Raw genomic sequence first — 23,357 nt, forward strand, 5'->3', positions numbered from 1 at the left:
GCTTACCTGAAATGAACCAAATGTGTTTTGTTCCCTCATTGCCTAAGTTGTAGGTTATTTCTCACAGAAAACAGTTAAAAAAACTAATGCTTAACAACATGCTTAAAACATTACATACTTTATATACATAGTCTTAAAATGCACTTTGTAATTGGAAGTGCTTCATTTAAAGCATGTGAATATATAAACCCTGAACCACTGAAAATGCTTTGGATTTCCTGTCCAAATTACAGTGTAAGCAATAATTTTGAATATCTTCAGTTATTCCAAAACTAGAATGTATAAACTGCAATCTTAAAAGATTTATCTAAACCTGAATGCCATTACTCCCTAGAAATAACCTAGAGAAAACAGTCCCATTTGTGTTGTTATCATGAATCCTACAAGAAAAAGTGGAAGAATGATCCCACGTAACTGTTGCTATCACAAACAAAAGTATTATTCAGATTTTAATGAATAATGAACTTCTGAAACATTAGTAGTTTGTTGTGTTTTGTTGTTTTCTTTTGTGTGTGTGTGTCACTTTTGGTAGTTAATGATTTTGACTTTGCATTTCAAACACGCAAGCACTTGAGAGAGAGAAATACTGGAGTGTTTTAATAGTATGCTTCCTCTGTTTCTAATATTTTCTGGATATTGCTGTATCCATAATCCAAATGTGTTGGATTATTATCTGTGATGGCAGACTAAATGTTCTTTCCTATTTCACTTAGTAGAACTGAGTGCAGCTGAGTTAAAGATTGGTAGGATGGCATAAAACATAGGGGAGTTATAAACCTTTTAAGTAGGAAATTCATGAATGTTTTTTAATTTACATTTTTATTAAGTTTCTGGCAGTCAGTCTTCACACTGAGAAAGTGAAGTAAGCACTGCAGGCAGTTGGCTGCACAGGGGATGGATGGATCCGCTTCATTTTTATTTATTTATTTATTTATTCTTTTCTACTCTGATAGTCACAAATGTGGATTAACAACTTCAATGTAGAGATGCTGAGAGGGAACGGAAAGAGAATTTTTTTTTGCCCACCAGGATTTTCAGGCAACTCATTCCTGGGCAGCACCCTCACTTTCAGTGCATTTTATTGTCCTGTATCCTACCTTATTTTTTTATATGACAAGTGTTCCTCTGATTCTCTGGGAATCAGTCTCTATTGGATTTCACTTTAGGTAATTTCTTCAGTTACTCAACATCATTTCCCATTCTTTATTTCTTTTCAGCCTATTGTCAATAACTTGATCAATTTCTCACTATTTCTGGTGTTAGTATATCTCCTTCAGACTTGTGTAGATGGTCATTCCTTCCAATCTTTATTTTCTCTTGGCATTGTTTGAAACTACTATGAACAGATTTGTTAATTGTTTTCCCACCAAATCAATACTTTAATCGTCTTCACTGCTGTTATCTGAATTCCATCAAGTCTGTCTATATCCTTTTGGCCCAGATCTAAATTTAGTGTTTGAGATGAGATCTCTCTAAAGTTGCAGAGAAAAAAGTTGAAGAACTGTACAGCATGCCAGTACTGCTCAGTACTCTGTCACTGTCTGAGGATTTATGGATGAGGACAGAACATCTTTCATTTTTAACGTTTTCACAATAGTTCTCCTGGCCACAAGCTGAAAATAGAGCTTAATCAATGTGTATCAGTGTCTTTTAATTTTACAGACATGATGTCCTACATGCTCTGTTGTGTAAAAAGAATAAAATGAGTTTGAGTTGGCTGGACAAATCTCTGCAGTTTTTCTTGATGTGTGCTCAGTGATTTATAGGAAAAACATCCTATTGCAAAAATGAGTTATTCCCTGTCCCATGCCCAGTGCACCATCAACTCTTTCAGGGGTTCAGGTGGGAGAGGGGGGATAAGCACAAGCTAATGATTTTTAGTGGTCCCTCTGGGATAAAATTGGGGCAGATGGGCAGGCAGAATTGATGCAGGGCTGCAATGCATCTGTTTCAGAGAAAAGGGGATCTTTAAGCACATTTCAGAAGCTTCTTATTGTAGTTTTGTTGTAGCTGAGGTCTTAATGGGTAGGTTTGAAACTTGGACTTTCTTCAGAAATACATTGGTTTACAATAATGAAGGAAAAATGTGAAATGAACAAAAAAGGAGTGGTGTATTTAGGAATCTTGACCATATACTTTAAACTCTTCCTTCTATTTTGTTATCCAATAGAACAATTCAGATATGGGATTTAATTGCATGTATTTTTTTGAACCTTGCAGCATATTATGTGAACACAAATGAATTCAGTTCATTATCATCATTGGCCTCCTAAACCAGACACCACTTCCTCTCTCTCCTTAAGATTTGTAATTCAACCAAATGAGATTCCCATTTGGCTTTCTGACACCCAGCCAGCCATCACACTTGGGGAATTCGGGGAACAAACATATGACTGAAATATCTTTTTCATATCCAGCGATGATGCCTTTGTCCCACGTCACTGATAGTATTAGACAAAGGTGTTTTTTTCCAGAAAAAAAGTTTCTGAGGATTTTCTCCAAGACATTCTTGGGTAGCTCATTCATGTTCGAAACGGGATTTTTTTAAATGGACATAATCACAGGATAGTGCTCTCTGATGTTCTTGGCCTGATGAAAGAACAGATGGTTTCCATTCTGCAGGAACTCCTAGGACTTTTTGCAAACTCTGCTTGAACAGTCCAGGAAAGTTTGGCCCTAAGAAGCACAGTCCTGTAGAAGAATGCAAAATGCACACAGTTACCTTTCAGATCCTTCAGAGTCTGGGTAGGGAAAACTAGTACTTTTTTTCTATATACATTACACAGAAAGGGGAGAATTTCAAACTTGTAAATGAGTGATTTGTATTGGAGGATGTTAATGCTGATGATAAGTGCCATTGTAGTCCATTACTTTCCAGGTAAGCAAATCCTAGAGAGAGGATTTAAAGCCTGTGCTTGGCAGACTTTTCTTTTATAATGAATATGTAGCATTTCATTTTAAATTTATTTTCTTAAAAAAGTAGGAAAATGGCTGTGAATTTATATTTAGTTGCCCATTTCTGACCATTGTATGTGATGTACCAGGTTCAGAATACTTAGTCTATCAATTCAAAGTTTGTTATTGAAAATCTTTTAAACTTATTCAAATGCTGAGTCTTAGTGTGATTTCCCCACCTTATACCTGATGTATCAACATTCAAATATCACACACTATGACATTCCCCTTAGTCTTCAGCAAGTAAATGTTGATAAAATACTTCTCCACGGGAAACAACTAGCTGTGATAATGGCACACTAAGTTAGATAAATTGCTTCCAGCATTTCATACTTAACCAGCCTTAAAGCACAAAATTCCAGAGGCATCTTTCTTGGGACATAGAAGAGGCACAGTCTCCACACAGCTCTTTGGGTGAATGAATGAAAACAGTTTGGCAAATCAGGCTGCAGTTGACAAGGGAGACAAATCTGCATTGAAGCCTACAGGGGTTTCTGTCACTGTAGCTGTCTGCAGGGCTTGCCTCTGCAGATTAACAGCCCAGATTACAAAACATTGCTGGAAGAGGTCCAATGACTGAGGGAGTCCATTATTAAAATGTAACAACCAATATTATATAATTTATAGTAGTATATCATAATAAACGATACATCATAATGAGTGATTAAAAACTTGCACACAGAGTAGAAGCGTTGGGTCTCATATTTTCTTCAATCTGAATACCTCTAGTCTTGGATATCCTTTTCTTGTCTTGCAACACTCAGAAGGGTTTGACTTCAGCATAAAAATCAAGGATATACAACCATTGTTGTCATAATCTGTTTTTTATTGATGATAACACTGTAATAAATCCCATTTTCCCCCCATTCTTACCCATTGCTGTCCTGACAACAGATTCATCGTTTCTGTCTGCTTATCTTTCGTCATTTTTTTTCTCAATAATTTTATTGCATGATATTAATTCTTCATATGTTCCATAAAAGCAAACAAGGGAGGGTAGTCCTTTGACCTTTCCAACGTTCTTTGCTGTAATTTACTGGTGGTTTTTCTCCTCCCTGCAGCATGGCCCATGGAACTCTCTGATAAAAACGGACAGCCAGTGCAAACACAAAATGCTGAAAAGGTTAAAGCTTTGATTATGTTAGTCTATAAATGTTCATAGTCTTTTTTGTTGCCAGAAAGAAGATGAGAGCTGAAAATGGCAATGGATGAATCATGCTTATTTCAGAATATGGAAATGATATCAGTTCAACCTGTTCTTTTTAATGCTGCAAGAACGTAATCTTGTGCCTTCTCATTTTATGTCACTGCAACCCACCTTATCCTCTTAAATGAATACATGCATCCATTTAATTAACCTGGTGAGATTCAAGATATAAATCTTTAAATGCTTCCCATGCAATTTATCTTAACAGCTGTCAGAGTAATAACATCTTTAATGCCATATTCTTTATTTTCTGATTTACTGAAATTCCTGGTATTGTTCTGAGTACACTGATAGATTTAAACTGCTAATCTTTACTTGTTTAAATCCTAGAGGCAATGCTGCAGAAAGCTTTAGTGAGTCTTTAGTTTTTCAAATAAATAGAAGATTATCTTGCTTGAAAAACGCATAAATGTATATTGAAGTCTGTAGTTCAAATAGGTCCAAATTTAAAATTCATTAGCTAAGATGCTTTGTTTTAAATGTTATATTTCTAGAATATCTTGATCTGAGATTGTTCATTGCTGGCATTAAGAATTTGCTTTAGACTATCCTGCTTGCTCAACCAGTTCCCTTTCAAGAGCCGGAATAATGGCAAGAGGGATCCATATCCTTTGGCTGTTATCAACCCACAGTTTCTTTGTAGACTACCATGCATTGTGTACAGAAATTACATGATTTTCTGTCTTGTTTTGGCTCTTCTCCTATCTGCTTGTTACTGTATTATCTTGCCATTATGGTTGACTAATGGACAGTTTTCAACCCTACAGATCATGACTGGTCTACATACTGCGTGTATGCTTCCAGGGGACTAGGAAAGAGTCTTTTTCAATCTAGATAGTTTCAGACTGACTGGACATATTTTAACATAACTTTCTGAAGCTAGCCAGGAATCCATGGGCAGAAGGGTACAGCAGTGCTCTTTCTTGCTGCCTTGTAATTCCATAGTATTCTACTTATCTAAGCATTTCAGGTACTTGCATTGGAATTTTTCTAATTTAATTAACTCATTAATGCTGGCACATGGCACATTCTCCTTCCCTCTCTGTAAAAATGTGTCTTGCTTATCTAAATAGCAACCTAATCCAGTGGGTGTGGATGTACAACGCATACATTAGCTCTAACAAACTGCTGACCAGTCTGAGCAAATACCTGAGTGGTTTGAGCATTAGGTAGGCAAGCTGTGCACATGGCATTGCTATGAAATTCACTGTGGGCAAAATAAAATAAATTAGCCAAGTCTCATATTGCATAAATGCAGATGTTGCTGTAGTTTTCTCTTTCCCAAGTGTTGAAGTTTGAAATGTCAGCTCATAAGAGAACACTGGAATTATTTTTTCCACTTCCTCATTTAAACTCGTAGCCAGGCTGAATACCTTGACAGAGAGAGATAGGGGTGTGGTAATGAAACCGTTTTCATGGCTCACTTTTAATCACTAGGCAGAATTTTCTCATCTTGTGCAAAGATGGGGTTTTCTGCTCTTACTCCTCTGGTAATTTTAGCTCTCTGCCATTTAAAAAAGAACAAGAAATACTCAAAAACCTCGTACAAACCTCGCATTTTAGATAGCCTTAAGGCTGAGAAGATAAATGTAATTATTTTATGAGTGAAAAATTTTTGAACTGTTGAGTACACATCAGATTCATATCCTGTATTCAGTTTCATTCTGAGGAGGCCCTGACAAGCTGGACTGTTCTTACTTCTACTGCTTCTCCAACAAAGACCCCCCAAAAAACAAGCATAGAGACACCAGTGTTTGCACAAGAGTTTGCAGAAAAACCACAACAAACAACATAAATCCAAAACCAACCAGCTGGACAGTGAAAGACACAATTCAATTCAATTATGTTCTCAGGAAACTGAATCACTCCAGAGGCTGGTAATGAGGAACAAAATCTTTCACCTTTAGGTCATCTGTTCATTCTAGCTAGCATTTGCATTGATGAAAATTTCTGCCTTCTCATAACTACTTCCTGACCTATGCTAACAATGTTATTTTCATTTTCCCTTCATTGCTGGGGGATAATACCTGTTCTGGTTATTCCATTTCAGTTTTAAAGGATGGCTGTTGAATGGGCACAACCATCCAAGCAGCAAAAAGGGCTTAAAAGTGATCACTATGTCACTTTGGCCTCATTCTGTTTCCTGACAGCTTCATATCCACAAAACAAACGCTATCCTCTAGTTAACACACAGAGTGGCAAACAGACTGCTGAATATGTGTTACCATCCTACAGGTGTTTTGCTTTCTTGCAGTGCTAAGGTATGTTTTGCAGACTGGGGAGGCTGTATTAGATCTACACTGGATTTAATGAAAGGATGTTAGTTTCCAGAGCTGTCATTTTTGTCACTTGTCATAACTGCTACATTCATACTAATTTGTGAGTCATAAAAATAAATATAGTCCATTTTCAGTTACCAAAAAGATTTACTGTGTGTTGGTTCCCAGCTGGTATATGTTGGCATAGCTCTGTTGAAATGTAGATGCAGTTTTAAACTGCATGAAAATATCTTGGATGCTTATCTAAGGGATGTAATGTTACCCATTTTCATCAGCTAAAGCAATATACATCAATCATACTTTGTTACTGCTAGAAATGAAGAAGGTATTCAAATCTAAGAAATTTCTTGCATAGATTATTGAGAGTGCTTTTCTGTGTTAATCACACTATTTCTCCAGGGCATAGTTTTAGAGCCATCTCCTTAAGTGATGAGCATTCTTCTATTGAGTACTAAAATGACTGCACTTTAAGATATGCAATGAAGCCAATGCCTCTGGCTTGCTGACTGTGTGAGCCATGAGAGTATACGATATTGATACAAGATCCCACTTAGGTCTTCCCCTGAGACTTTTTGCTGCATCTACATAAAACTTTCTTCTCTGAGCTCAATGCAAAACTAAGAAGACAGTAGGCAAACATCTGGGACCTGCATTCTCATAGACGGATCCCCATGTACCTCTTCAGGATACAGGCATAATTGCTGAGCACCTTCAGTGTCTCCTGCAACGTGATCAGCATGGATAAACTCTGTAGTCTCATAGAGAAGAATGCTACAGTGGGAAAGTTTACTGCAGCACAACACTGTGCCCCCAAGGATTTAGCCACACCGGAATGCAGTATCAGTGAAGGCATCATAAATCAGAAGTGAGTTTGCTACCTAGTTCACACTTTGGCCAAGCCAAATGGGGTCATCAGGGTCTGAATGCTGATCACTGGGGTCTCTGCTGTAAAGACATTTGTCTGAGAGATATCAACAAGCAATTGGCCAAGGAAGGCTGATATATTTCTTCTGCTTGTTATCTTGGTTACACAAAAATTGTGTTTTTGATAGTTGGGCAAATTGATTCTCAGTGCTTTTACACTTCAGAACTTTTCCATCTACATGGCTGTTCTCTACTGCTGAGCTTCCTGGGAGATGTATTGCTTCCATTTTGAATTATTTTTTATCTCTGGGCTAGTCCTAGGATGGCCATTTTTCTCTGTGACAAGAAGTTTGCTGCCCAAAAGTGGCCATTCTGGGATTGAAACTTGTTCTGTTTTTGTTAAGTACTTCACTCTGATGATTAAGTTTTTAAAAAACTTCCTAAAGTCTTTTACTTTGAGGCTCCAGCATATGTTGATACAGGCAATGTATTGTATTATCTCATCTGATAATTACCTTTGATTCAGAACTTTAGGTGGGTTCAGCACTAAGTTGTTAGCTTTTCAGGAGAGATCCTTGACAGCCTGCTCATGGTAAAATGCACAGAGGTCTGAGCATGCAAAGGGGAAGGAATGCAATCTGCTGCTAATAGTTGGCTTCACCATTGCCTGAGTAGGTAGGTGTGCAACACCATGTAGAGCTATGTGAGGAGACAGTACATTCACAGCTTGAATTGCCCAAGACAACATAGCATATAAACTATAGTGATAATTAGCACTAATCCTTCCTCCTTTTACTTCTGAACAAGGTTTTGGGGTGATTTTGCCGAATACCCGCAGACAGGCACTTCAGGCACTTGCAACAAATCTTTGCCCTTCTGCTGGGATAATTGGCTTAACTGTAACTGTCACAGTGATGCTCTCTGTGATGATCTTCCCACTGATCAACAGACTCTCTTGGTGGAGGTCATGCTCTCCAGGCATGACGAATGCATAGAAAAATGATACAGTGATTATGTTAAGCTCTTTCTTTTGCTAATTTCTGGCATAATTGCATGAACAGTGTAAGACTTTGCTTCTGCGTTTGTTAAAATGTATTGAAGTATTTCTTCTGAGATGTGTTAGCTAATCAGGAAGGAATGGTAATTGTGTGACAGCATGCCATTGTTCTTCCTTATTAGCTGAATTAAATAGCATATGTAGCTTGAGGGGCATAACTACAGAAGGGAAGCAAGGATTTACAGGTAGAGCTGGAAAAAAACAACACACAAGGAAAAAATGCTCACAGTGAAATAACAAATTTTCCTTCTACAATGTAGACAAATTCTCATAGCATGTGTTGCTTAAATAGATGTGTATAAAGGCTAATTTTTATCCATTCTGGAGAAAAGGGGGTGAATTCTGTCCCTGAGTAAATGTAAACAAGAAATAACAAATGTAGGATTAGAGACCAGGTGCTGTTTCTTAGAACACTGAATTTAAGACTGGATTGCTCTCTAGCTGGACCAATTTTGTTTTCCTTCTGGGAACTGTTTTTATGAGAATAGTCCTGGCTGTGATGTCCACATTGTGCCTGATTGTCCAAATCTGTGTGCCTCAGAGAGGCCTCTGGATTCCAGCTGGCTTCTGAGACATACCTGGGGTATCATGATCTCCTTGTAGGCAGCCAGCACTTTGCCAGCATACCAATCCCACACCCTCATGGCAGAGCATTCAGGTGCAGTTTTGGGTGGATTTGTCTGCATGGTGTTACCACAGTGGCAGATGGTATCACTCACAGATGTGCGTGAGAAGTCAAGGCTACACACAGCCATGTAACACACCTGGAGAGCAAATGCAAGGCTTGTCTTGGAAGTGCCAGCTGTGTCACCCTGCAGCCAAACAGCCTAGTGCGGTCACCTGGCTGCTTGTAACTGAAGATGCTGTTCACACTGAATAAGAAACAGATGGATTTGTATTTTTTTTCTTATTTTTTTTTCAGTCAAACACAATGAATTACTCTAGGGCTCACATTAAATTGTGATGTATGAGTATTGCAACCTGGCAAGAATTATGCTTTTAAATAGGCTTTCATGTCAAGTCTTGACTCAAAGAAGTGGACAAAATCTTGTAGTGCAAACTCTTAGTCTCTAGGGAGGTGTCCCAAGATGAGATATGGAGGATGTTCACTGATGCAGGAAATACGGTCACTATGAAGAATGAGAGAAAATTGCTGAATTTGGTTCTGCATTCATGCATGTATCTGCCTGGTTTAATCTAAGATAGATTCTTAGTTTTGTTACTTTGCTATTATTTTCTTTGAATCCTGAATAACTTCATTACCTTTGCCCACATTTCTGAATCACACACAATGTAACATTAAAATAGAAGCTAAAACTTGCAAGCACGTAAATCACCAGAAACACTTAAAAAAAGAGTAGTACTTGTAAGGTGTGCCATGATTTTAGCAGAAATCACCAGGCAGGAATAAACAAGTCTCACTAAATCAGTAGGACTATTTCCCTCTGTACTTTACTTTGTGAAGTTCCCTGGCCATTCTACACAGGCAGGGGTACTATTTGATTAGCACAACTGAATCTTTGACCTTAAAAATGCAAGAAAAGTGCTGAGGGCATTAGCCTCTCATTAAGGATAATGGGAGTTGAAAACTTCTAGAACTTCTCAGGATTAGGTCCAAAATTTGTACTTCACAGTAGGAGGATAGATGTGCCAACAGGCAGAGCTTACTGAGGAGTGCAATTAATGTGAAATGAACTGTTTCCATCCCGCCTCCTTCTCTCCGGCCCCAGGTACTTCTCTGCTTCCGTGACTCCATTTCCCATCCCAGTTAAAAAGAAACTATTAGAACATGTGGCATATTGGTAAAAAAAGTAGTAACAGATTTTCTTTTTTCCTGTTTTTAATTTGTCTTTGAGGAGTGACCCAAACATATTGGTGATATTTCTTTCTGGATAGTTTAGCTTTTCTGGCACAGTAAATTTGTTCCTGGAACAGAGCCTACTGTGGACACAAATTCATTAGCTGCTGGGTTATTACAAAGTTAATGATGAAAGACAGAAACTGTTAAGTAGGATATTGAAATGTGCATCTAATTCTTATTTATTTATTTATTTATTTATTTATTGCAGTGATACTGGAAACAGTCTGACATTTCTAGTAGATCAAAAGGAAAACAAATAACCTGAGCTATGGAGAGAAAAAGACTACTGCAGAAAAGGGAGATTGGGAAAAGACTTTCTCTGGACAGCAGCCTTGTGGTAAGAATTCGTATTTACTGAATTTACTTAATATCTCTTCTGTCATAATGATATAATTATTAAGAAGGAATACTCATAGTCACGTACATTTTAAAGGTATTCACTTATTCATCACAATTTCACAACCTTTTCTGAATTTTAAGATTCTCCAGAGCAAAAAAGCTGGAGGAATTTTACAGTATCTTAAATGGAAACATCATGTCATCATGTGGAAGTCTGTCCCTGAATTCAGTAGATTTACGCAAGCAAAGAATCCAGAGAAATATACCAAACTTTTCATTAAAGTTTTACCTCAGCCTTTGTAGGGTCACTCTGCATTGTGTTATACTGACAGTGTCAGAGCTGAAGCTAGTTGTGGTCCTCTAGTCAGAAATGCTTGTTTTACTACTGAGGATACTTGGAAATATTTACTCACCACAGTGAATGTAAAAGATAATATCACCTGAAAAAATATATGAAGGCCACGTGCTCTAAATTAATTGTTTTTGCTTTATATAGGATCTGACTGATTGAGGTTGCCTTCTATGCTTACATTTAGGTACTATTTTCAAATGATAACTGAGATTAACAAGTTTTTATAGCAGTACTGTGGATCCACAGCTGGAAAAGGCTCATAGGTGTTAAATAGTTGTGTGAGAACATAACTGTGTCAATGTCAAATACCCGGCATGCGCTTGTAAATATGAGTGGAGCAAATACTGTCATAAAAACTGAGTGCACCCATGCCTTCAGTTTGGCTTCGATAGAGGTTGTCTTCTGAGGAAGAAATTTGCTCCTGGCTTTTGATAATAGAGTTGCCTCTTTTTGTGAGTATTCACATTTCTGAATGGATGCTCAGAAGTGTTGGCAGCAGGTGGGTTTGGTGCTGGTAGCAGCAGGAGTCACATACAGTTTCTAGGGGTTACAGTTTGTCTTCTCATACCAAACCTACATAATTTAAAGCTTTGCTCAGTGAAATGCACTTCTTCAGTCAAAAATAATGAGACAAATTATTCATGAAACAATGCTTAATTACATCAAGAAAATAATTGGTAATGGAGAAAAATGAAGAACTCTTTTCCCAGACTGTACCAGCTGTCATTTGAACTCCTTGTTTCTCATTCAATCTGGAGTGTGAATTCCTCACCTCTCAGAATATTGCATCAACGTGGTTAGTGACAGTCATACCTGCCTGCAACACAGGACAGCATGGCCTTGAGAAAGCTGTGCTGTCTAAGGCCCCTTACCAGCCTCTCCTGCCTCACTTGCACTGTGCCTTGTTTTGGCATTTGCTCCCCAGGAAAGATAACAAAAACATATGATAAAATAATAGGATCTCTTCCATGCCATCTCTTTGCTCTGACTTCTGTATCCCTGCTCTTTTTCTGCTGTGTATCAGGGGCAGCAAAGCAGTCCTGTCCTTCTGCAGGTTGTAAAGTCTCTGCTTCTCTTCCTCAGATCAAGCCTCCTGAGGTGCAGTTCTCACCCAGTGGCATTTGGTCAAGTAAATAAACACACAGAGAGCGCTTCAAGAGTGATTTGTCCTTTTCCTCAGCTTTGAAATGGAGCAGTTTCCTATAATGATGAGTTACATCCAGTGATTTTGCAAAACAAAACTAGTTAGAGAAAAAAAAGCAGTGAGAAGCAATGATTTCTCCCCAATATGCAGAGCTGAACTGAAGAACCTAATGCGAAGCTGTCTGAGCTCCTTTCTGCTCAAGCCGCCTTGTGACTGAGGGCACTGATGGAGGGTGGGAGCCTTCTTCAGACAGTTCAACCTGCAAAGAAATCTGTGCTCTCAGCTTGCCCACACTCAGCTATGGGAAGCACTTCACGTGTCCAGCACTCTTAAAATTATTTTGGTTTTCTTCTGGCTTGTGGGCAGAGAAGGTGGACTTACAAAGAACTCACAATTCTGTCAAATGTGCTCTGAGTCAAGTAAAATTTATCAGGCATTGTATGCTCAGAAGTGTGTTTATTCCCAGGGCCAACCTCTGTTATGAGTTTGAGGCTTACTAGCCCTGTGGAACGGACTCTGACATAAATCCTGCAGTTAAAATGTACTGCTGTGGTCCAAACACAGGGTATGAACTATCAATATTTACATGGAGGAAAGAAAAACAGTTATGGAAACTCAGTACTGCAAGCTAACAGAAATGCTACCAGTTGTGAATTTTGCACAAAGATGATGCTTAGTATGGCAAATCAGTACTGTTTTTACTGGGGTAATGGACTAGGTCTAGTTAATGCATTAAGATAGAGTTTTTCCTTTCCCTCAGGTGACAGCATAGTTTGCTCTGTGGATGGGAACAAGAAACTAGGTAATTCTGACTTCCAAACCCATTTATTGCTAATTTAGGCTCAACTTTCAGACAAGTTAGTGCACCACACATAATTCTTACACATTACTGACAGTTTTGACAGTGCCACAAGGAATATTGCTGTGTAGTTGTTTGGGTAAAAAAAGTGCTTTGGGTAATAATGTCTGCATGTTGAAATGCTCCTTGTAGGGGAGAAACCAAAACTGTGGAACTAAGAGAAGGCAAAGCTTTCTCCCTGCTCTTCAGCAAGTGGTAAGCAGGGTGCGAGGCTGCATACAGATAAAAACCAGCCTCAAGGCACTGACTGGTGGTCAGTGCATTTACGCCAGTAAGTGCCAGCTGAAGATGCCTGTGGTTGGCTTGTGATGCTGCTCAGGTAGAGAAGGAAACGTGTGAAGGAAAGATGAGGGGAATAATATTTTGCAATGTGTTTTGAACATATAAAGCTATCATGCCACCAGGATGACACACTCCTGTTTTTACAATGTATTCTACTCATGACAGTTGGAGGTTATACTTTTCCGTATAGCCTTTCAGTGCATATTTGCATTTTCAGTACTTATGTAATGCAGGTCAGTAAAAAATTTGTATTGAATAGAATGTGTGTAACTAAACTAAAGAGTGTCATCTGTAAATTTAAATAGAAACGTGTGAGTAGTGTTCTGTTAACTGCTGGGTATTATTTCTTAACCAAGCAGGAGGGACATTTCAGGGAATGCCTTCAGCAGCCTGTTAGTAAATCACACGTGTCCTGTGACTCCATTCAATTCAAGTTGGTGAAATGAAGCAATTTGTGTTCCTCTCATTTTCCCAAACTTCTTCATCATTGCCTTCATATCACACATCCCTTTTTATCACCTCTGAATCCACTGAGTTGCTACATTCCATCCAAGCCCACTCAGGTTTTTATGTCTCTTTCTTCTCATGCCTCTCCCCAAAGGTATTTTAACCTCTCAGGCATTCAGAGCTAGACACTTTTTTTGGAAAATCTGTCTCTGATTTGCTTGAAAACAACAGCTTGTCCTTGTTTGGTGAAGTCTTCCAGCATTATTTTATCTTTGAAAGAATTCTGATTTCTGTGTGTTTAAAGGGAACATATTTCTGCTTTTGTTCTCTGGACTATGAGTGACAAATAGGCGTTTCTGATAACAATCCTCACCCTGCTCGGCAGGGTGTAGTCTTCTTCTGGAATCCTTTTTCCATTATTTAATCTACAAATATTACATAGAGATATTTAAAACCAAAACAGTTCCTTCTGCCTCCCTTATCTATTGGACTCTGTACATATAGACTGCGATGCTATTTGAGTGAAGGAGGAGAAGAGGAAAGAGATATTTCAAAAAAATAGACTGGCTTCAACCTGATTAAAATATGTATCTGGGCCTTCAAAATATGAATATGAATTTCACCAGAGTGTTTCTTGTGTTCAGGTCTATCCCATCACACAGTGCGATTCAGGCTTCAAATGATGTAGATCCATTTCAGAGACCAATGAGAATTTTCATAGACATTAAAATGCTTTTCCTTACTACATAGGCACAGTAATGACTTTTTGATCCTGTCATATAAAGGAGAAGAGTTGAGAGTTGCTTTATGTGCTACTCTGCCCCTTTCCGGTTGGTGTCTTGGGGAAAAAAAGGCTTTGAAGTGAGGGTAAGCATGTATTTTTAAAAATAAAAGCTATAAATGCAGGCATATAGTTATAGAATGAGTTTCTTAGGACATATTCTTTCAATGAGTAATGGATATTTTTCTTTGCAGTTATTGAAGAAGTGCTTCTGTTTAGAATTCAAATGAATTGCAAAAATCATAAGGGTGTTAGAATATATTTCTTTGCAGTACTTTGCTTAGCTTTCACCTACCTCAGATTGAGTTGACTTCTTAGAATGGAATATACAATTAGTAAACAGAAACAGATCTTCTGAAAAACATTCTACATTCATCTTAAATCCTTATATTCTTTGGGTTTTGTTAAAGACAGCAGCTTTGTAAAGTGAAATAGTGTGAAGATGTCATGGTTGTAACAATTTTCAGCAATATTTTTTTATGTAAAAATCTTTCAGCATACGTAGCAGGAAAGAACTAGTGAATGAACCTAAGTGAAGACAAGATGGGTTTGTATTTTTTTTTACTTCAGTTAAAAAAGTATATATAAATGAGCATGGAAATGCAGGAAAATACACTTAATGTTTGTTTTTGTTGTTTGTTTGTTTTTAATTTGATTTTAATAGAAATGCATCACACATTTTCTTAATACTGATATAATGCAGATATTTTTGATGTGATCAAGTTTCTATGGTAATATTTCCAGTTCATTATTCAGAACACAGGGGAAGCTGCTTAAACAGGGGATGCTATTAAAAATACCGATGAAAAGGTTGGTTGTATATGAGGTTCTCCTTACAGGCATTCTTAACGAAAAGCAAAATGAAAAAAGAAAATAAAAATGCAGCCAGCACACAGACCCAAAGCCAAACTTGCAAATAACTTGTGTAGGAGGAAGAGAGAGTTAGAATATGTCACTGCCACCAGGGCTGCAGATCTGCTCTGTTCACTGGGGTGCTCTTTGAAAATAATAAAAGCCCTATCTTTTGCCTGATCCAAACTGCCCAGTTGTCTCCAAGACCCTTTTGATCAGGAAAAAGTCAATGTTTCAAGCTGTGCTCTTTATTTGTGTGGATAATTCCCAGCCTGACTACACACGTGGTGGCATTTAGCTGGGGAGATTTGAGAACAGAATATCTTTTTGAAGCAGGCAGCATTTATCAAAGCAAAAGTTTTTGTTTTATTTGAAATGAGGCTTTTACTTCTGAAAGCAAGCTGCAGTGAAGTGCTTCTCTGGTGGCTCATGAACTATGCCCTGCTTCTTTCATTCTGGTCACACGCTCCTGTGGGTCTCTGTAGCATTAGCTTTAATGACACCACTTTGTGGTAATAAGGGCAGCAGTGTAATGTAATGAATTGTACATAGGCATGGCAGTGCTACCTACAGTGGCCTACCCACGGATGTGTTAGCGTCGTGTGCTCGAATGCTAGGTTGAATCAAAGCCCTTTGTTGAGTAGCGTGCATGTGCTCTCTGTGAGTGAAGCCTGGGGCTGAAAGCTGGCCAAAATCTGTCATCTCCAGCAAACTTCTAACTTAGTTTTCTCCTCAATAAACTGGAGATCATAATAATTTCTTACCTCATAAGCATTCTGGGAACGGTCTGTTATTAGCATGTGTTAGTAGCTTGCTTTGAGTGCTTCATATGAATGGTGCCACAGAGAAAGCGATGTTATGGCAAAGCTGTGAGGAATGCTGTGCCAGCAGCGTGTGTGGGTTCTCTTTGTATGTGGGAATTAAATTCCACATATCAGGGAATAGCCCTGACTTTTTGCTTAGCTCACTGTGACAATCGCAATGTGTCCAACATCACAGTAAAGTGTAACATATCCCAACATTTTGAAATGAAAGATGTCACCGCAAATATTGACTAGTCAAGTGCTGGCTAGTATTTTAACATTTGCAACCTGACCGCATTTTTTTTCCCATCTAAAACTGCTGCCCTTTTTGCATAAATATGCAAATATTTTCAGTCTGATGAAAACTTATTTTTGTGTGTGTGTGTGTAAAGTTTTAATTTAAAATTTCATTTGGTTCTGCTTGCATCCAGCAAGTACAAGGGCACAAGCAGGCAATGTGAAAGCATAGTGCAACATTGGAAATGGTGCAGAATGGGACCCTCAAATTCAACATTTTCACTATGAGTTGCAGAGACAAGATAAAACATCCATAGCATTCAGTGTATACAGCAGAGCAAATGTCAGGGAGAATAATTTAATGAAGTCAGCAGAAATGTTTGGGGGAAGAAGGCATAGTATGGAAAATAACAAGAATGAGGTGCATCAAGTGGTACTGAATTATCAGATTAATACTTGCACGTTTTATAAGGAAAACCTTAAAAATCGGAATTGAAATGAAGATTCGGTAAACCAAATTAGTATAGCAACATTAGAAAGACCTAATGCATGTTAGGGTTGCCTGCACAATTCTGCAAATATGACAGTAGGGATATCACCCCACAAGACTGGGCAAATGCAGCCTTAAAGGCATAAACCAAAGCACTATCAGCTCTCTATATAAAATAGAGCCTTAAAACTGTCTTGAAACATAATAGAAAAAAAAAAATCCCAGTGTTTGTAGAGTGTGCAAAGGCAGAAGAAGAGAGTTAGAGCAGATTGTTGTGTTTGAAGGCACTGGATGTACGCTAAGTTTTTGCAAAAGCTGAGCTGTCTGTTAATATAGTAACAATACCATGTGTTTTTCTGCATTTGCATTTATAATAAAGAGTAAATCAGAAAAGGAGCTATGGAACTCAGGGACTACTCTGGTGACAGTGAGAGAACCCGAAGGAGCAGTGTGAAGTCGTGGCTCTAGGATTTATGGTGTGATTTTTGGGTGGTCTTGTGTGGAGCCAAGAATTGGACTTGCTCCTTATGGGCCCCTTCCACCTCAGGATTCTCTAATTCTCTGATTCTATGACTAGAAGACACACACAAAAAAAAGAACCATCTGAATAGGGCAGTTCACAGCAGCAGCTGTGAAAGGAGAAAGTAGTGGTGGGGCAGGAATGCTTAGACTTCACTGACATCAGACATCACTGGTGCTGATGTGGGAGAAAGTGTGGTCTGCATGAGTTGAAAGACATCATTTATGAGGAAGCAGTACATCCAAGGTGATAGAAAAACTGTCTACTTTAGCTTGTATAAAGAGAGCATAAAGTCCCCAGTTTCACCAAACATGGTGGAACGTGTAGCTCAAAAAAATATGGAGGCTATGAGACCTTAAGGACTCAGTTCATTTAGGAAAATTCCTGAGGAAAAGAAAGTCAGGCCTAATGTGAAGAAATGTCTCTGTTATCTATCAGCTCCTCAGAAAGAACTGAAATCTGTGCTTGGAGTAGTACAGGTACTGTCGATGCTGTGCTATTACTTCAATTGATGCTTGTTGATACCAACAGAAACCAGTGAGCCTTTTCAGGAGCTAGAGATGTAGATAAACAGTGGGCACTGTTTGTGTAGCAAGCTAGAGAAAATAGAAGTGAAAACCTCATATTGCACAGAAACCAAGGAAAAATTGCATGGAGACTGTTGTTCCTGAGCAACAGTTGGAACAATATTCCCTCTGGAAGATGCCTCAGTGGTTTATTGATCAACAAAACTGACACCAACACAGACAGAAATGCACTCAGAGAAAGGAATTATTTACCATTTATTGCTGCACATCAGAAGTTACATCAATACATATATATGGCAACACAGTGACAGCTGAAACAGAACATAAATCCCCAGAGAGCATGCTTTGACAAACTGTGGGCTGTTGCTTTCTCATGTCTTTAGCACATAAACTTCAAGCAACAAACATGAGACTTGAAGGTTCAAATGAAGGTCTGAAGAAAAAAATCTGTAGCTGCTCTGCCCTTGTTCCTTGTCAAAGAACTTGATGCGAAAGTGGAGGAAAACTGAGAAAATACGTGGAACAGAAGAGGTGATTTTGCTAGTTCCTGCAAATTAGCTGGCAGATGGGCTGAGAAAAACAGAGGGCAGTGATATTCTGTGGCCTTTAAAAGCGGAAGGAAAAATCAGTCTGTGTTACTGCAAGATATCAGCAAATTCCCTGTCACACTTTCAATGTGAAAATAGTAAATCCTAGACAATTTTTTTTTAATAAACCTTTTAAAGAAATTGATTTAACTGCAGAGGAGGAACTAAAAATGAAAATGAAGGCAAAAGCAAGACAAATGTCTGCATGTATTTTGAGAGAAGAGAGGAAGGAAGCCTCAGCATGGCACAAAGCAAAACTTGGGTACAACTGAAAGACATGGTTCTCAAATATTCTGACTGAGAAATTGCAAAGACTGAACTACAAGAAGCTCACTGGCCCTCCTGTTCCCTGCTCTTTCTCCATAAGTCACCGAGTGCAGCTGTGTCAGATGCAAGCCCAGCCAAAGAAGAGGAAAGGTCATGGGTTTAATTTGACTGTACACACATTGGGGCATAAAGGTTGCATATCATTGAGCTTGCTAAACACAAGCAGTTACCAGGGGAAATGGGTATACCATGGGCCCTTATCTAGGTCTATTAAAGTAAAAAATTCAACAGCGTAATTGGAGGCTTTGCCTGCCCAGATGTTAAGAGCAGAAGGCTGTCTGTAACAAGAGATCTGAGGAGATTGGGGTTAACTAAATAGGGATTTTATTGTCAAACCTTTTAAAATGCTTCATGCCTTCAGCAATTAAACATAACACCATGAGAAGGATAAGTCTCTTCTGCCTCTCACAGTTGCCTGATATTTCTCAAATACAGTCCTGGGGAGAAGAGAGTGAACAGTTCTATCCAGTGTTGTTTTATAGCATTCATCTAATTCTCTACCCCGTGAGGCTGCATATGGACAGAGAATCTACCTCCTGCGGGCTCAGTCCTGGCATTGGCATCCTCTCAAACGTTCTATTATTGGTACTGCTGCATTTATAGAAGAATCTGCATTTCTCTCATGGAATTGTGTCTGTGTAACTGTAAAAAGAGAGAAAGGGATAGAAATCTGAGGTCCAGGAAAATTTAGTTTTTTAGATTCTTTTGGCCTTCTTGCTCATTTCATGCTATAGTTATAATTTTGGTGCTTACTGTACACAAGATTTTGCTCATAGTCTTCAGTTTTGATTTTAGATGCAATATTTCCCTCTGAAAATTTCAGTTAAATCACTGCATGTTTTGCCATAATGAGACAAATGTTTTCTGATTGAAAACCAACATTTTAAAGAACTGGCTAAATCTTTCAGATTAAAAATACTGTGCTTCATATTATCAACAGAGCTACACAGAACTTGAATATGGCTTTTGCTCAGCTCCCCCAGATGAAGGAACTTTCAGGGATAGGTGCTTCAAACTCAGACATTTTGTTTTTCTAGGTACTTGTAGAGCTCTAATTGCTGGGGATGGCTATGCTGGCAGTACATTTCTGGTTACTTCTGACTGCCTTGGAGCTTTCCTCTACTTTTGTTTTTAGGGCCTCATTTGACCTAGATAGGAAGTGAGCTAGGATCGTTGTGAAACATTTGGAGTAACTGGCTATCAACATCTGGCATTATGGGTAGGTGACAATGGATATTTTTTTTTGTGTACAAAGCAGGCCCAGGTAATTTTGGCTGGGAAATAGTTTCTCAGTTCATTTCTAGAAAATGTATTTCTGTAATTACACTTTAGAGTTTTTCATTATAGTGAAAATCTCTACTGGGTCTAAGGGGAAAAATTACCTCCTCTGTTTCCAGACACCCAATATGTTTTCCCTTTGCTTGAATTTATGAGTTCTGGTGAAGATAACTCACAATGTGATCATGTTTCAGGGCAGTGGTTTCTCTCACTGAATCCAAAACCAACGTATAACGGTTTGTACGGCTTCTATGTGTCTTTGATGATGTATATGTATGGTACATGGCCCTCTAAAATCCTTCTAATCCGTATTTGCTTCCTGTGTGTTATTCACTGCCCGGTGTTACAAAACGGGTATTTTTTTGTAGTAATTATTTATTCTTTTCTCTCGAAGTTTTACAGCATAGATTGTAGTCCTGTTCAAAAAAGAGCAAGATTTTATTCTTAATGAAAATACTCTTATTTGTGTTGTTTTGAAAAGAGGTTCTTTTATCAGAGATCTTTACTGAAAGGCAAGTTGTTTAATTGAGTGACTCCAATAGGTGCAATATTAAATTCTTCTGAGACTGAACTGCAGTTTCATAGAGAGTACTCAGATACAAAATTCCTGAACAGCTTTATTAAGGACATATGAGATGATGTTTTTAGCTTCAGCAGGTTTATCTATTGCATTAGTTCACAAAGCAGAAACGTCAGTAGCCCTGATTAGATAGAAAGATATCTCAGACAGAAAAGTACACACTTCATCTAGGTTACAGTGACAGAATCTGATACTGAAAGTGCTTGCTTCTTTTTTTGTTTGCATGTCTTTTACATTCTCTAAACTGCAGGAAATTCAATGGACTTGTTCCTGATGTACATCTGTCTAAATTAGAGAAAAACGAGGCTAAAATCCTATAGTTATTCTATAGCGATTTTGACTCAAACATTTTTAGTTATCAACTCGTATCTCTTATCTGATTCTCCTGCTGTTACTGAGGATTTGATAGGATTTTTCCTTCATGCTTTGTCTCTATAAATTGAATTGTCTTGTGATACTGAATCACACAGGTTGTCACTGACTACGCAGCAGGCTCCTCCTAACCCCCTTCCATGTACGGTTCTGTTTGACGGAATTATTTACTTTCCAACCATCCGGTAATCTTGGTTTCATCTACAACTTCAAGCTCTCCTTTGAGTACCACATCAACAACACTGACAAGGCTTTTTTTTTAAATCAGTCTAGGAACTCAGCAAAACTCAGGTCTTGCAGTCTCAGCAGAATGTAGAGGGTTTGATTTACGTCTGGATAACAGCACAAGTTGAATTATTGCAGTAACTGCTTTGCAGCATCCCAGATTGGCTCCTACATGCTATTTGTTAATTTGTGCAAAATTCAGTAGCTAAAGGATGTACAGGTTTCCATGCCCCAAAATCAGCACACCACCCCTATGCAAGGCACTGAATTATTTTTGAATGTGGTCTTGTTTAAAGCTGGAAAACTCTAAATTCTTTCCGTTGCCCATGTGCCAGCGCCTTGGTCTACCCCAGTGTCTGTATGCCAGATGAATGAAACACAGGGATCCTACTAAATGGGACACTGGAAACTTTCTGATAATGTAACTCACCCATTCCTTTGAAGGTCTCTACCATTAAGACTTCACCTCCCAGAAATTACATTGTCAAAGGCATGTTTGGCAGGGAGTTGTTAGCTGCAGAAATGCAAATCTTATCATAGAATCATAGAATCACAAGGTTGAAAAGGCCCTACAGGATCTAGTCCAACTGTCCTCCCATTACCACTGCTACTGTAAAGATTTGTAATTATGCACAAAGTATTCTTCATCTGCAAAACCTTTCCTAATGTGGATTTGACAATTAAAAGAGGGTTTCAACTACCTTATTATCTGTATAGAATAGTTTATGTGGAATCAAAATTACAGCATCTACTTTGTCGGTACAGAATTAACTTTCTGAAATGAGCAATTATATTAATTAATTCATTTATACATTAAGATTAATCAAAAATAAATCCTTTAATTGTTTCAGGACTGTGATTATATTATTATACTAATAGAGGAATAGCAACAACTTTTAAAACTTTAAACTTTCAAGAAAGTCAGAACTATTTAAAGACTTACAGTAGAAGTTTTTCATAACTGAATGTTCCTTCTTCAACAGGCAATTGCAATATTCATTTTCTCGAGTAGGAAATATGTTTTCAGTGTTTTTCATCTTGCACAATGTGGAGAGTGTAGGAGCTTTCTTGAATAGCACACTGCTCAGCGCAACACATACTGTTTGTCTGGGGGACAAGACTGAAAAGATGCTCTTGCTTGTCCAGTGGGCTCTGTCCCTGCTACCTGCAGGGGGAGACAGGCCGGAGATGAGTTACAGCGCTCTTAGAGCTCTTGTGGTTCTAAGGGCCAAGCGATGTTTTGTGGAATGTGTTAATTTGCATATGGGTTTTGGAAAACTGGTTTCCAATTTAAAGAATAGGTAAATACCACAATAGGAAGTAGAGGAAACATATCAAATTTTGTTGAAAATAAATAAGGGGAACATACTAACACTTATTTGCCTCATTATGACTGTTTGAGTTTGTGGTTGCCATCCTTTCCTTCTTTCCCATCTGGAAACTAATAGGTGTTTTTGTTGCCTGTTGTGCTTACCAAAATACAAAGTCGTAAGCAACCTGACCAGGCTTTGAACTTGCTCTTATTTTCATTCATATATAGTAATATGTAAAATTTCAGGAAAGTATCAATCCCCACAGGCAAGACAGGGAGAACATATCTGAAAATATATGTTTTAAATAAATTCTAATGTGATTTTGGGGCACCAAAAGCAATTGTGAGATAAAATATGAACCTGAACTGTTTCTTTATGTAAAGGGTAGAAGAAATGATATGGTGGATTGTGACATACAGATGGAGGGGAGAGATGCAAAGTTTAATGCCAGCTGGCACACTTTCTGCCTCACTAATATCTATATAACAGAAGAACATTTCTGTTAGCATCCTTGTCAAAATCAGACTTGCAGCCTGAAACTCCAGTCTGAAGAGTAGGCAAGGCCTGATTTCACCACTATCAGCTTCAGAGTAAATTGAGAATCATTTTAAGACAGCCAGTAGACCAAGCCCTTGCGTGATACAAATCTGCACTGATGGTAATTCAGTTTATACTAACCCAGTATCAGCTGGAATTAAGAGCTTAGCAGCCAAGCAAGTGTGACTAAAATCAGGTCAAGAGAGTAGAAACCTGAAATATTTCCATTGCGTAGGGCTGTGTAAGGCTTGATGCTGTTTCATGAAGGACAGTCTGGTGAAG

At 38.2% G+C, this 23,357-nt stretch overlaps 1 protein-coding gene across 1 annotated transcript in view; it reads left to right on the forward strand.

The window, feature by feature from the left end:
• The window catches only part of NCKAP5 (NCK associated protein 5), a 337,810-nt gene that overhangs the window by 7,797 nt on the left and 306,656 nt on the right, over positions 1 to 23,357 (forward strand). Inside the window, exon 2 of the mRNA XM_085552172.1 lies at positions 10,432 to 10,560. Within this exon, the coding sequence (XP_085408298.1) occupies positions 10,492 to 10,560 (69 nt within the window). The 5' untranslated portion in view covers positions 10,432 to 10,491. The remainder of the gene's footprint in view (positions 1 to 10,431; positions 10,561 to 23,357) is intronic.

This window comes from Coturnix japonica, chromosome 7 (genome assembly GCF_054131305.1).
Source record: "Coturnix japonica strain WE chromosome 7, WE-NBRP24, whole genome shotgun sequence".
NCBI lineage: Eukaryota > Metazoa > Chordata > Aves > Galliformes > Phasianidae > Coturnix > Coturnix japonica.